General features: G+C 32.5%; 1 protein-coding gene across 2 annotated transcripts; it reads right to left on the minus strand.

Annotated features, from left to right (window-relative positions):
• Positions 1–919: 919 nt before the first annotated feature.
• On the minus strand, positions 920–13,444 carry LOC25485747 (synaptonemal complex protein 1). Of its 2 annotated transcripts, XM_024772939.2 has the most exons (19): positions 13,058–13,444; positions 12,639–12,860; positions 11,684–11,779; positions 11,320–11,535; positions 10,835–10,887; positions 10,518–10,614; positions 10,129–10,202; positions 8,734–8,848; positions 7,953–8,063; positions 7,247–7,323; positions 5,846–5,912; positions 5,060–5,125; positions 3,855–3,962; positions 3,615–3,745; positions 2,826–2,892; positions 2,645–2,712; positions 2,284–2,377; positions 1,903–1,973; positions 920–1,621 (listed from the first exon to the last, which is right to left on the minus strand). In XM_024772939.2, the coding sequence occupies exons 1-19, from the start codon at positions 13,208–13,210 to the stop codon at positions 1,243–1,245; spliced, it is 2,265 nt and encodes a 754-aa protein (XP_024628707.1). In that variant the 5' UTR covers positions 13,211–13,444; the 3' UTR covers positions 920–1,242. The 2 variants fall into 2 exon arrangements, with proteins under 2 accessions (XP_024628707.1, XP_013470484.1); XM_013615030.3 differs by lacking the exon at positions 11,320–11,535 and having other exon boundaries at positions 13,058–13,441.
• Between the last annotated feature and the right edge of the window lie 2,472 nt (positions 13,445–15,916).

Consider the following 15,916-nt stretch of genomic DNA (forward strand, 5'->3'; position numbering starts at 1 on the left):
TTCAATATTCAAGTACTATAGTAAGTGAATAAAGTATAGTAAATGCACACACTGAATAAAACTGACTTGAGAAATGTCCCGACAAATAATGGTGGGAGGAGTGGACTTAGGCCGGAATGCCTGCAAAGCTCGAGACTTTGGTTTATCATCATTTTTTAACAAATTCCTACCAACTTTGGTTTTTATCTCTTCTCTTCTTTTTTTCAAAGCAAAGCAACAAGGTCCTATCTATTCCTTCTTTTTCTCCCAATATGTATTGTTTGTTTAAGATGCGTTAGCTAACATTCATGAACAATGCTTAGTGCTTTCTGGTTCATTCTTCTCTTGCATAGACCCTAGTTATGCTACTCACAAGTTACTTGAGTTCAAAACTTTGTTTTAAAGTTATTAACACCTATATTTTGCTTGGAATTTGGTATTATTAAGCCTTCTGAAACTCCATCCCTCTCACAACCAATTTAAATTTCATTCCCTTTGCATTTAAGGAAAAGAGTATTGGTAAAATTTAAAATTATTTAAGGAAAAGAGTTTTAGTAAAATTTAAAATAAGTAATTAACTCATTTGGATTGGTCTAGTGGTGTTGACTTATGACCTTGGAGTGCGCTCCTCTTAAGTTCTCAAATTTGATTCTCCCTGGTGCCAAATTTGGTAGGCTAAGTCCATACAAAGCTAAATGGGTCCCCCCGCAAATGGACGGTGGAATTAGATCCATCGGATTAGTCGGTCCTAATGCTGAGTTTTACAAACAAAAAAGAAGTACTGGAAAGTATGGGCTATTTCATGTCCATACTAAATAAAGAGAAGTAAAATAGGGCACAATCATTTTTATCAAATAAGAGTGGGGAGAGTCTAGAACTTATCTAGAAGTCTGTTTTACGGTTCCAGGAGCGTATGGCATATTAGCTTGACAAAATCTCATGATAAATAACAACATTCATCTATGCACCAAACTTAAGCTTAGTTTAAAATTTACAGCCATGCTAATCATTACAAATCATTTGATGACTCCATCTACGTGTTACAAATTCAGTGCTTTACAGGGAAATTAATAAATTATGATCTTTAATCTTTACAGATGCAAAGGCCCGTCTGATCTTGCAAGCTTCATCAACAGCCAACCTATAGCTTACAGATTTATCCTAACACTTGCACTTGCTTCTTTATAAAATTACAACAGCAAGCATTAATGTCTAAGAACAGATTGATATTAAAAAAATAAAAAGGAACAGAGATTGAACTGATCACTTGTTGCTACCAGATACAAATTCTCTTTCAAGCTCATCAAATTCCCAATCATTAATTTCCTCTGTCGAGTAATCTTGAGTACTAACCTTTCCAAACTCAGATTCAAGCTTGGCTAATTCAGCTTCATGGTCCAATACCTGATCTGATTTGAGTGAAGGTGATTTTGGCTGTTCACTTGTCTCTGTCTTTGAAAACTCAGTACCTCCAACTGAAGCAGAAGGTGAAGGTGTGCCATCTGACTTTTTCTCGGAAGGTAATGTTTCAGTCTTCACAGGTGGGCTCTCTATTTCAAGAACTGGCCTCTCTATAGCCTCAAAATGAGTTTGTAACTTTTCAATGGCATCAAACAGCTCTTTAACTCTCTCTTCATCTTTCCTGGATTGTGAACCCGATAAGCTAAGTTAAATGGAAATATTGTAGATTAATAAGAGAGACGGCATTAATTTCTATACGTAGAATCATGACAATCTATGATAAGATGTTCTTAGCAGGGAAGAAAACAGAATGGTTTTAACAGGTATTATTAGGTACGACTCAGTGAGAAAAAGTTTGAGTTTGATTTAACACATCAGATTTATTTTATACTTATATTAAATATTAATCAGTTCATATAGCAAAGAAACCCAACATAGTTAGTAAGAAAGAAAATATAAAACCTGGAAATATTTCCCTGTTGAGCATAAAACTGCTGTTTCATGTTATCCACTACACTGAAAGTGGTAATAATCTGAAACAAGAAAACATGGAGAATCATGGACAATGAAGCATACAGCAAGCAACAGATATTGAGGGTCAGACATGTAAAGTAAACAACACAATTGAGCAGTCCAAAATATAGTACAAAAATACTGCCAACAGCTACAAAAGAGTCCGCAATATGATAGGACATTGTTTCTATGAATGGAAGCCACTGAATTGAAGAAAAAAAAGGAACAGATCCAGGATAAAAGTGCAATTTTTCCATATGGGGAGAAATAATTTGAAAAGGTGCAGATGAACATGCCAGCAATTCAAAATCACTCAAAGTCTCATATTACCTTGGCTTCATAGGTCAAATATTCTTCCTCAAGATTTCTCCTTGGACTTAATACTTGTGAATCCTCAGTATCTGCACTGGTCGTCATTTCTAACCTGTCTCCTCGAGAAAAATTAAGGAAATAGATAAATACATAATAATACACGTGTGCATACATTTTAAATGAATTCTAATATCTAAACACACACACACACACATATATATATACATACATATACATATACATATACATACACACACACACACACACACACACACACACACACAAACTTGTATCGAAATTGTGAGCAATTTGTACCATCAAAGAAATTGCCAGCTAAACAAGTGCCTGTGTAAGACAAGATTTAATAAAATGATATTACCTCTGAGTCAAATTCTTGAGGTTTACAACAAATGTTCCAATATGGTTAATACAAGGCTCCAACTCTTTCTGTAGACAAACAACGTAGGTCATGTTACACATAGGGGGAAAAACGGAGGGAAACAGAAATGATTCCTGCCATTTTTCACCCATTATCTGAATCAGTAAAGGAAATTAAATACCTGGTAAGTAGTAAGAAGCTGAATGGCCAAGTTCACAAAATAGTCCTCATGTCTCTCCAATTCATCACTTCACAAAAAAAGCATTATTGAATAATTACTGAGTTGTAAAAAAATAAAGAACAATGGCAGAATAATTATATTCGATATTTCCGGTAGAAAGGTGCCGGTAGAGACTGAGAATATGTGGTGGTGGTGGTGGTGGTGGTAATAACATGACTCTATAAGAGAAACTATTAGGAAAGACTTGGAGATTAATGAGTTGGACCAATTATTGTTTATGATAGAAAATTATTGAGTAATTTGATCCATGTAACCAACCCCACTTAGTGGGATAAGGCTTGGTTGTTGTTGGTAATTACGTGACTACAGTCCTGGTTGGATTTAGTTAGCATCAGACCATCAACAGGAAATCTGTTGGGCTGTGAATAATACTGAGTATATAGGAGGCAGCAAGATGGGAGGAAAATTGTCTTGGGGTCATTGGCAATGGAATTAAAAGATATCAGAGCCTTTCCAACACCCTCTGAGAGCTTATACTCTTTTAACAGTCTTGATGCTTAGGACAGGAGACGGTGAATAAGATCAATCCTTTTCCTATTATACATAAATTATCTATCTTTCATGTTTATTCTGCTGAATCAGGTCTGTCAGGTGGACTCCTAATGTAATAAATACTAGTAAACCTAATTTTGTGTATCTAATAAATTTAGAGTATATTCACTCAAAAAACACTCTTCTTACAGATATTAAAACATTAATTACTCAAGTTCAGCATGTTCAATTACATACCTGACCTGCTTCTCATAAATTTCTGTATTTGACTGCTGGAGAACCCAAGTATCTTCCAGAAAGTTAATCCACGTTTTGATGACATCTGATTCTACTCGACATGAGCTAATTGATTTCGTAAGTTCATCTTCCTGTCAATCAAGGTCAAATCAAAATATCAAACTGGGCGGTGAGTGTAAAACTGTGTTAAGCAGCGTTGATTTAACAGGACACTCAGCCAAGAAAAAGATAATTTCAAACCTTTATCTTCAGATGCTCAACTATCTGATTGTTTGCTTCCTCAAACTGGTCTCTCTCTTCCCTCACGTTCCACAATCGTGCTTGAGCAGCAGCCAAAGAAGTATTAATCTACAACTCAAATTTAACCTTTGGTTATTATTAAATTACTTAAGAAACTTTAACTCGTGAAAAGTGGTTAAATATTGTGATTGGTTGTTTAGTCAACCGTGTTTTCACCCAAACTCCGTAGGTAACAACTTATTTGGTTCCTCTTAGAACAAGACATATCAACAGTATTATCTTTCGTGAAAAAATATGTCATACTATATAGCATTATTCATTAAATTATACTCCCTCCGTTTCATAACGAGTGTCGTTTAGCAAAAACTATTTGTTTTAGAATGAATGTCATTTTTACTTTTCAATGTAGAATGAGAATCAATTGATTTTTTCAATTATGCCCTCTAATATTACTAGTACACTACTCCCAAAGCACTATCTTCTACTTTACATTTATGATGTTTAGATACACACCAATAGTTGATAGGGTTAATTTAGTAAAAATAAAATGTCTTTTAACTACTTTATTGCATTCCTTAATCCGTGTGTAATAACTTAAAAGATACTCATTTTGAAACGGACGGAATAGTTAAATATCACAAAATATTATAATTGTTTAAATTATTGATAAAGATCACAAACATATAAAGAGAGAAAAGCAATGGAACAGAATCAAAGGTGAGAAGCAATTAGTTAAGTTGAAATGTCAATACTTTTAAATTAAAAGAAGGCTAAATACTTATTTTCGTCCTTTAATTTTGACAAAAATACCGGGTTAGTCCTTTACGTTTTTTAAGTTTCAAATAGGTCCTTTAAGTTGTTAATTTAATCCACCTATTTGAAGTTTTTTTTAAGTTTTTAAATTTCAAATAGGTCCTTAAGAGGGTAACGATGCATTAAATTAACAACTTAAAGGATCTATTTGAAACTTAAAAAACTTAAAGGACTAACACGGTATTTTTGTCAGATTTAAAGGACCAAAAGAGGTATTTGGCCTTAAAAGAATAACATGTTTAGCTCCAGAAGGGTGAAATTACTATTACTGAAGGATTAGAGGTTAGTCGTTTTATAGACAAAATGTACCAAAATCTGTAGAATCTGTAATATCAAAAAAAAATGTTATAATAAAAAACCAACAGTTTCTTCATAAAGAAAATGGCTAGTACCTTTTTCAGTTCAGCTTCCAGATCATCTTTTTTCTGTTGGAGTTCAGATATCTCAGCTGTCAGTTCCTGAAAACAAAAGGCAAGAAGAAAACAAAAATCAATTGTAGTCATTGCTCCTATGAACACAAAGAAGTTGACCTATTTCTATTTCCACAAAACTTAAATTCATCCCCCACCCCCTGAAAATGTGAACCAATTGAAAGGGATAAAAGTATTAATCTTGCATTATAATCGTATGAAAAAGAAGGAATACAAGAAAAACCATCTTGCACAAACTATATCACGGAAAAGATACATATCACGGTAACTTACGTCAATAAACAAACATGTTCCTGTAAGGCATTAAGGATATTCTCCGTTGATTAAATTAAAGGAAAATGCTCAATATTACGAAGGCTTGAGAGACAAAACGCAAGAATTGGTTTAAGCTGTGGATTTTGACAATTACACGGACATGATTTGTGCCAAAGGAGAAAATTACAACTTTAGGCTTCTTTAAAGCAGTGTTCTTGCTATTCGTCTGCCATTCCGTTCATACGGTATAGCATTCCTCTTAAATTAAATTAAACCATCATATTTTCCATACAGTGTTCATTAACGTTGAAGTGATGAAAAAAAGAAGAGAAATAATAAGATATTTCCTATATTTTAACATTACATGACAAGCATAGCAATAACAGCCTGAGCCATGTACAATCATCAAATCTCATTGAAATATAAAACATCTATGACAGACTAGTGATAGTTGACATAATAAATGTAATGCTGTTCTGATGAATGCATTACCTTCTCCTTTTCACTAGTTTCACCACCTTTAGTCACACGAACTTTTAACGCCTCCTCTTTTTGTTGTCTGTCAAATTATTGAGATAAAGAAGACATGATTTAGTATTTGGCATCTGAAGCAAATTAGTAAATAAAGAAAAATAAGACCCTACACGGTTGGTTCCTCGTTTCATCTACATAAACTGAACAGAGCACTAGAAACACAAGCACAAGGTAGAATATTCTTCACTTTTTTATTTTAAAAAATGTTTTCACCATTCAGTATTGCCACTGACAGGCAATATTGCCACAGATGGTACAATTAATTTTCAATTTCAAGTATTTGCCTCATTTTTTAGCCAAAAACAATTCAATGTCTCCATAACAGCTGTCAAATTATCTCTTTCGCTGCAGAAGAAACCACCCCCCTCCACCAAAATAGAAAAATTACTGGTCAATTTCACCCATTCCCACATAATGTGGGCAAAAAAATCCATAAGACATGAGCTCAAAGATACAAATATTTTCACTAGAAATGCTAAGATTTCAATAATTTCGTTTGGAGTTGATAGGTGTCCTGCTGTAGCATCACACTGTTTTACAGCGTATATCGGTGTCCATGGAAATCTCAGTTATTTGCATTTAGGAACTTTAAAATTGGGTATTTAATAGAGTCGAAAATATGGCATTTAGGCGGTGAACTTTTTCCTTTACTCCGTCTAAGCTATTTGGACTTCTGTTTAAGTTTTCTAAATTCTGGTAGCTGGTTTGTTTAATATAAGCATTAGTTCGTATCGTAGAATACTTCTAGTAGCTGGTTTTCCTTTACTATATCAATGATATATATATATATATATATATATATATATATGGGGCCGGGTGTGCAATTACTCCCAATCTCTCACTAGTTACCCCTGATATCAAATGCCCCGAGATCATTTTAACAACGGCAAGAGAGAATACAGTGTACTATACTCTTCCATTAATAATGAAAGAGATTAAAAAGTATCAATATTGATGACAAGAGATAATTTATTTATTGGCTCTAATCATATATGTAGTATATAAGAACCTACGCGGGGTGCTATATATAACAAATGGACAAACTAATACTTTACACCACATAGAGATTATGCAAGCAAATAACTACTTGCCTGTAAGATATTGTCTAACAGAGTTATGTATGATGTCACAAACACTACATTATTCAAAAGTGAATCATACTTTACTAGCATATCGACCCAGTTTTAAATAAAACTGAATTGTTCATAAAAGAAACTGAAGAAACAAGAAGTTTCAAAGCCAAAAAACAAAATACAATGATTTCAACAAATATGGTCTCTTCCTCGACTATAAAAATGATTAAGATAACCAGAATTAAGAGATAACACTGTAACAGAAAATTTCATAGTTTAACAGTACCTGTTATCAGAAATACGCTTTTCAGCTTTTGCAGCAGAGTTAACAAGAGATTCTGTTAAGACCTTCAGCTTGTCAACCTACTTATAAGCATAATAATAGTTATAAATAGAAAATAATAGAAAGATACTACAGAACTACATTCAATAAAAATGTGATTGAAAAATATAAACAAAGCATTCCTACGAGTCTGACAAAATCACCAAATAACCACCATTGCAAGTTCTATTGATCCCACTCCTGCTTAAATTAGTTGAGATATGTACTAACGGGATTATCAGTGGTCCCTCCTTAAGACACCTGGTATTTTTGTTGTTCGGCAGTTTGCATACTATTCGGGAGCAAAATATTGGAGAGGATGATAAGGATGAAAATTATAAAATAAAGGCTAATGTTTGCCCTGTTTGGATGCTCAGTTATATCCAACCATTACGACTGACAACTTTTTTTTAAAGGGGAAAGATTGGCAACTAGAGAAGGGTAATTGTGAAAGTTATAAATGGTACAAGCCCCTTTTGATTATGTTTTAGTTTCCATTTTTGAGAGATTCAATTTTTATCATACTAGACTTGAGGAAACCATTCTTATTTAGATTCCTTCAATCCTTCCTACATTTAGGTTTTCATACAAGATAATACAACTTGCACATCTTGTTCTCCTTTCTCCTACCATTCCAAAAGAAACTCCAACAGAAAGAAAAAAATTGTACCTTTTGGGCATGAACCTCAGGAGAGTCTCCATTGCTAATATTTTTTTTCTTCAGCAATAATCCTTCCAGTCTGGAACAAATTCTAATCTGTCCAAGTGCAACTTTTAAAGCCTGTAAAATGGTTGCCTGGTTACACTCCTTTTTTTAATTTAAAAACATGGAAGAGGAGGGGATATATAAATAAAATAACGAAAAGTAGACATGTATGTTAAACTGACTCATTAGTAAAGGTTGATTATCTTCTAAACTCTTAAAGTGAAGAGTAGAACTAACAAAATAATTCGAGCAAAAAGGTATGAAAGCCTTGCAGATTTAATTAATAATCAAAACTCTAAAGTTTCAAAATCCAAAACAAAATTTTACTAAGATAAAATGCAATATTTGATAAATGTCAGAATGTTGGGGCAACACCTCTTCCTTAAAGAAAAAAGGTGGAAAATAAAACCTCGGCAGAAGCACATTGAATGATACAACGTAGTTTTCGAGATTCTTTTATAAGCTATTAATTAGCTTCTGAAACAAGCTTATTTTTAGGGTTTTAAGAACTTGAGTATTTGTAAACACTTCCTTTGACTAAAAGGGGCTTTTTCTCTTAAGAAGCAAAAGAAAGAGCATAATAGACAGGATAAAACATGATACTTAATGTCTTATTCCAAAGCTTATTGAGGGGTTAACCCAAATATTATAATCCAATTGCATATATTATCATATTAGTCGCACTGCCAAAATTCATTACTGACAAAACAAAGAGCAACAGGAAGAACGTTACAACAGAACACACCTTTAGGGTTGCTTCTGTTTCCTCCGCAGCTTTATAATCAACTTTATTCACAACCCCCTGTGAAGTTGTTATCTCACTGAGCTTCTTCCTAAGACTAGAGGCTTCAGCATCTATTCTGCAGTCAGAAAGAAAATCAAGATCTAAAGTTAACAGGATTGTAGAACACTTTTCTCATTTTTAGATTATACCAGTAATCATGGATCCGATTGGACAAAAGAGTGCACAATAGCAAAGCAATCCTTCCCTGAACAGAAGGCTCCGAACCCTTAACAGATGAGGTATAGCGGTATGAGTGTTGGGTCAAACCACCCCACCCCCAAACTGCCACACCCTCCATCCAAACAAGTATCATGTCTAGTTAATCTAATAATAGAGTCGATGTTTATTCATACTATTTATGATATTTTCCTGGAAAACATAACCGTTCTTACAGATTTAATATTTATCAAGAACATGCTTTTAATTGATATAAGAAATGGTGGATTGATTTTAACAATGTGAATTTCCATTATAAGTTTATTTAAAAATATTCACAATGTAGATTGGGTTCTGGTTTTCATCCCTAAAACCTGCAGGGAAAGTGAGGCTGGGTTAAGTGTTATCTTTGAGGGTGCAGGGCAGGGTCGAGTTGAGCACATGGGTCCCCAGTTCAGTGGTGGGGTTGAGCCCCACAGGTAATAATAAAATGCTTACAATATAAATCTATTAAGAACATGATGTTGCGACAAATATAAAATTTAAGTAAAAAATTAACTATTACCAGTTGAATTAAATATAAACAAAAAACTTGTATGATTTTCCTACTTCATTGCATAGCATTGATCTCACTTCTCTCTCAGGATCTCTATCTAGGTTGATATGGCATTATCCACCTTTGTAATCGTCTTTTCTCTAGTAAATTTGTTTTTTGTTATCCAAGAATTTAAACTAGCTCTCACAGAACCCTTATTTTGATATTTTATACCAGTTTCACCTAAATCAATCATACAGGGGTTTGATGGCAGAGGCGGGTTCAACTACACAATAACAAAAGCACTCATAACTGCAATATAAAACACATTTCCACCCAAAGTTATCATCACAATGCTACCTAATAGGCTAGTACCTACATATTATACTGGTGTCATATAAGAACAAGGTTTAATATCATTCAGATCCTGATGTTCCCTATCGCAACATTGTCCTTACTTCAAAAATAGCCACACAAGTTATTTAAATGGGTATAGCTTAAAAAATCAATTACTAATCACTGTTGGAGAAAGGATTAATATCAATTTAGTAAACATTTGACACAACACAATCTGCCTACTAACTCCGGATAAAACCATAAAACTTAGGTGTCTAGCAGAAATGGTATAAAGAAAATGACATTGAAACCCCCTGTTTCGTACTGACCTTGCGAGATCAGAATTGATTTTCAACCCAGTGATGGCACGTTGCGCAAACTGAAGCAATTCCTCTCGCTTCACCTGAAGAACAAGGTAAACATATAAGAACTTACTAAATGCATGAATGACAATGAACACACAAAAAACCCACATCTATATACCTAAGCTCAAAATTCACAAGATACAACTCTAGGAGTTAAAAAACTGTAGTTTAAATTGAACTATAAAATGAAAATATTGATTACCAATGCATCAAAGTTCAAACCTCCAATTATTTCATGAATTCATAGTTTGACTAAAAAAATACAACTAACCGAAGAGAGAGGAGAAAACATAGGAAGCATTTACTGCTTAATAAATATCGGTAGACATAAGTGAGGCCCCAGTAATCCTTACCAGTACTTCATCTTGGTAGCTTGAAAATGCTGTTGCCAAATCTTGTAAGCTGCTTACTATGGCATTATGAACTTCTTTTCTCCCAGTAAGACAAAGCCTATAGGAATAAGGTTATATTAAAATGGTTTGGACATGTCTATGGTACAGCTGAAATATTAAAAACTTCCACAAAGATGAAGGTGAAACTAAAATTCCAATGACAAAGACACTTAAATAACACAGATCGTATAAATCATGCCAGCAAAATATCACATACATGTTGTCGATTGCAAATCATAATGAGGCCGTTGAAAAATGTATAATACTAGTAGACTCACCCAAACATCTCCAGGAGAAGGGAAACCTCTTCCTCGTTTGGAGCTTCAATAATCTGAGGAATAGAAAAAAGTTAACCCTGCGGTTAACCTCCATTATCAGCAATTATAACAAAAGTATACTAATCCAGTATGATTCTTTTACCATTATGAGGATACTACCATAAAATGATTACATGAAGGTGAAATAACTGTACATCAAAGAAAAATAAAGGAACAAAAAGATATGACCAATTTAATCCAAATACCATTTGTGGAATATTAACAAAAAAAATTATTAACTCGTGAAAATATGAAGAAACTAAATCAATTTTTAGATTTAATTTACTAGACATAGACAATGTGCCTATGAATATTAGATGCTAATTCCCACCCCTCCCACACAATCAGGAAGGAAAAAGAAAGTAAAATACATAGATGCATACATTAATAATATAAATATATATTTAATATTATTATATAACACCCAAACTATCTCGAGCTATTACCAAGTTAATGTCATGCCTCACTTCACAAATGTATTGTAAACAAGCTACTCTGTCTGCACCCTTTTTGCCAGGACTTCTTGAAGCACTACGGTAGTAGTAGGTATACAGGTTAAAAAGGGACAAAATATGCCGTATTGGTTTTGTCCTATATTTGGTGTGCTTGAGAGATAGATCAACATCGAACATAAAAATTAAACAAACGGTGCATCTTGGTTCCTGTGCGAGGGAAGAACTAAGGTGAACAAACACCACCCATAGGTCTAGTCTATGCACAGAATAAATCATAATCGGTATAACATTATACCAACGGAAATTCAGCTTTCGGCATTATTTGTAGATAATAATTAACATCACTGAAGCATACCATTGATAGTGTTATACCCTCGAGTGCCTGACTTTGAAGAAAAACATCGCGAAAATTTAGTGGTTCTCCTCCAACATCAGAATCATAATAAAGAACCTGAAAAGAACCAGTAGAATAATGAAAACAAACAGCTAATATAAGATGGATGCCATTGCATTCACGATTTCAAGTACTATGTTAACAAATAAAAAACTGTGTATCAGTTATCTGCAATGATAGACACGTACTAGTTTTCACCTGAGAACTGAGGTAACACAATACTTCTTAATACTCCCTTCGCCCCTATTTATAGAACCCATTGGTACTTCTCTCACATATTAAGAAAAGGTGGTAGTGTAATTAGTGTGTATGACTGTTACTAAATTGCTTGTGTATGAATGCATTCAATGATTACTTTTCACATTCCAAAACAAATTGGTAGTATAAAGTAAGAGACATATTTGGAAAAAGAATGATAAATGTACTATCAAGAAATCATAAAGGGTCTTATATTTATGGACAAACAAATGTTACAAATGGGTCTTATAATTAGGGGCAGTGAGAGTAATACATCAATAGCCATGCAGAATGGACGGTCAAAGGAGGTCAGACTGATCGAATTCTAACTTTACACGCTATCAAACAATCACTCAATAGTCCTCTATATTTATATAATACAACACCGGACAACAGAGGAAAATTTTAATTGGGAGAAAGAACAGAAGCCAACTACCTAATAATTCAATTATCACAGAAAAGAGGGAAAGACCATGCAGCATTTCGCTAAAAAGTAGTATTGGGAAAACAGAGAAAGCATTCCTAGTCTCCAGAATTAGAAACCGGGATAATAAATTCAATACAGCATAATTTCATATAACCTCCAAAAACTTCGGTAAATTTCAATTTGTAAGACCCTAAAATCAGTACATTATACCAAACTAAAATAAGACGATTGCATGCAAAGAAAGTTTCTAACCAGAGAAGGTCTCTGTGGATTCTCCTTAATATCTTCAACAGCAAGGTGCTGCTCGAGAGTCTTCTCTTTACCTTCAGCCGAAGCTCCGGACAAATTCTCAATCTCTTTAAGAACAACAAGCCATCTCCTAAGCAACTGAACTCTCTCAGGTCCTCGATGCGAGATAGCAGCTTCTTCCAATCTTTTAACCGTCTGTGCAACACTTCTATAGTTCCTAGCTGACTACAAAGTCCACATAAAAAAAAATTAAAAAAAAATCGATTATCTATACTCTCGTTTCAAAATTCAAAACACTAAATAGTAACTTAGCAAGTTAATTAGAACTGCATAAACCAGAATTGAATTAAACTAATGTTGCTTAAATTAGGATAATAATTAGGCCTAAAATTGCAATAAAATATTAGGAATGCGGAATTTACAATGCGATCATGAAGGATTTTGGCGCCTTCAGCAACGGCTTGACCGGCGTGTTGAACGACGGTGTCGGCGTATTTTTTGACGGTGTTAGTGAGGTTGTTCTTGTTGCCGACCTCGACGGCTTTGTTGACGGCGGATCTCAGCCACGACGACATGGTTTCGGTACAGAGGCTTCGTTGAAGTCAACGTTGTTGTGAAAAGAAAATAGAAATGAAGCGTGCAATGGAAATTAGGGTTTGTGGTTTCGAAATTGGAATGCACGGAATCCTATACTATCTATCTGTATCTGTTTATCTTTCTTTGCTGTTTGTTTTGCTTCAGTTTTCAAGAGGATGAAGACGTCGACGATGAGGCGTTTTTCAGACACTGGGGATACGACGTCGTTTTCACCTCATTTTTTAATATTTTTGTTTTCCACCTCTCAAAAACAAAACATTTTATTTTTGCCCAAGTGCATTTTTGCTTTTGTAAATATTAAATTAAATTGGTCATAGTACAACTTTACGGTGCATATGTTAAAATTGGTCATAACAATTTCAGGGTATTGAATAATTTTTGTCTTACTCAATTTTCTGTGAACAATAAATTATTTTGATATTTTAGATAATTTGTACAATAAATAAATTATTGTATTGTAGTTTAGTGAAAGACATAAATTTCGGTTTTCTGTATGCAACCCCACAGTTTATCCTAGAACAATTTTATAATTAAACATAATACAACTAAAGTTGTGATGTTTTATCTCTTTTTTATAGCTGATTAAATGCATCCTTACAATATTGTCATTTCTCATCCAACTCTATTAAATATTTCTAGGCAAATTCTATGATACACCCAATAATTTGAGTGTATTGGTACATCAAATTCTTAAATTAATAGTTAAATGAGTTATTTTTTATAGGAAAAAAATATTTTCTATCACCTATTATTATAATAACTAAATCTTATTTACCAAAAACGTCAACACAATAAAATTTGATTTTTCTGAATTTCTATTACTCATAATAGAGAATTTTGATTATTTTTTACAATAAAATGTAGAAAAATTTAGTATGATTTTTCTAAAAAATGAAATGACGTTTTTTCTTATAAAATGATATTTTCTAAAATATATATGTCAACAAACACCTATTTTCTTTCATAAAAAATGATAGTTAATTTATAAAAATGTAAGTGAGAGTACCGGTACACCTTAATTTGCGGTGTACTTTAGAAATTCTCATATTTCTAACGTGACAATTAAATATTCATGTGCATGTGCATGTGCAACTCATCAAATTATGTATTTTCAATTAAAAAAAAATCATGTTCATCGTTTTTTTCTATCATCTTCAAATTTACAAAAAATTAGCATTTTTTGTCAACAAGACAAAAAATTATCATATTTGTCCGGTGACAGAGTTAAAAAAAATGTTTGAGTGAATCACCAAAAAAATTACGTTTTCATAAGCTTTACGCACAATGTTAACCATAAAAAAATTAGATGACGTATTTTAAAAATTTTAAAAAACTTCCATGCATTTTTAGTGATTTGAAAGCGTGATAATAACGCGCATTGAGACGGAGAAGAGGGTGGGTCACAAGGTAGTTTTATTTAAAAGTCAAGAATATTTTAGTAATTTCCCTTACAGAAGAATTATTTTTTTGGGGTTGGGTGAGCCGTGGCCTACATGCCCTAGTGTGTCTCCGCCACCGTATCTACCTTTAATTGTTTTTTTTGTTAGGTAGTCACGTTATTAGAATTTACTTTTTAAGGTGAATAAGTAAAGTGTTTGAGGTTCGAACCCCGACCTCGATATATAACAATGCACCGTTTATACCAACTAAATTATGCTCACGAGGACACCTTTAATTTCTACTCTCTCAAAAACACAAACACACACTTAAACATCGTTAATTTTTCTCTATCATCTTCACCGTCATCATATTCATCAACCTTCATTTTTTTTTTTCATATTCATCATTGTTTAAAGCAAATTCCAAAAAAAGACCTAAATCCAAAAAATTAGAAATTTCGTTATCTTCATATTCAATCATCATCTCACAACAACTTGTCAAAAAAAGAAAAGGTTAATAGTATTTTTGACCCCTGTAATATAGTGCACTTTTGGTTTTAGCCCCTGTAAAAAAAAAATTAGATTCCACCCTTGAAAAATGAAGATTCTTCAGGATTGACCCCTCACCTAAATGTCTCAGCAGAATCTCATACGTGGCAATGACGTGTCAAAAAAATAATAATTTTTTCATGCCACGCGTGTAAATGAACGCCACGTGGCATTTGTGATTTTTTTTAAATAAAAAAAATTTTAAAAACGAAAAAAACTTAAAAAATTAATAAATATACTGAAAAATATAAAAAAAATGGAAAAATTAATAATGATTAAAAAAATTATAAAAAAACTAAAAATATTTAAAAAAATTGTGGAAAAGATTAATATATATTGAAATTTTCAAATTTTTTTTCCAGAATATCATATTTAAAAAAAACAAAATTTTTGAAAAAAGATTAATCATATTTAAAAAAACTAAATCTTTGAAAAAAAATTATGGAAAAGATTTAAATAAAACTTCTTACTTTTGAAAATAAAAATATGAATTTTTTCCAGAATTTTTTAATTTTACCAGAATTAAAAAAATCTTGAAATTTTATTTTTTTTTCTAAATATATTAATTTTTAGAAAATTTTGATATATATTAATCTTTTCAAGATTTTTTTATTTTTTCATTATTTTTCTTTTTACCATATTTTTTTAATCATTTTTTATTTTTATTAATTTTTCCAGATTTTTTAAATTTTTTCATAAAATTTCCAGGTTTTGTTTTAATTTTTTTAAGATTTTTTTTTGTTTTTAAATTTCACG

This window comes from Medicago truncatula, chromosome 1 (genome assembly GCF_003473485.1).
Source record: "Medicago truncatula cultivar Jemalong A17 chromosome 1, MtrunA17r5.0-ANR, whole genome shotgun sequence".
Taxonomy (NCBI): Eukaryota; Viridiplantae; Streptophyta; class Magnoliopsida; order Fabales; family Fabaceae; genus Medicago; species Medicago truncatula.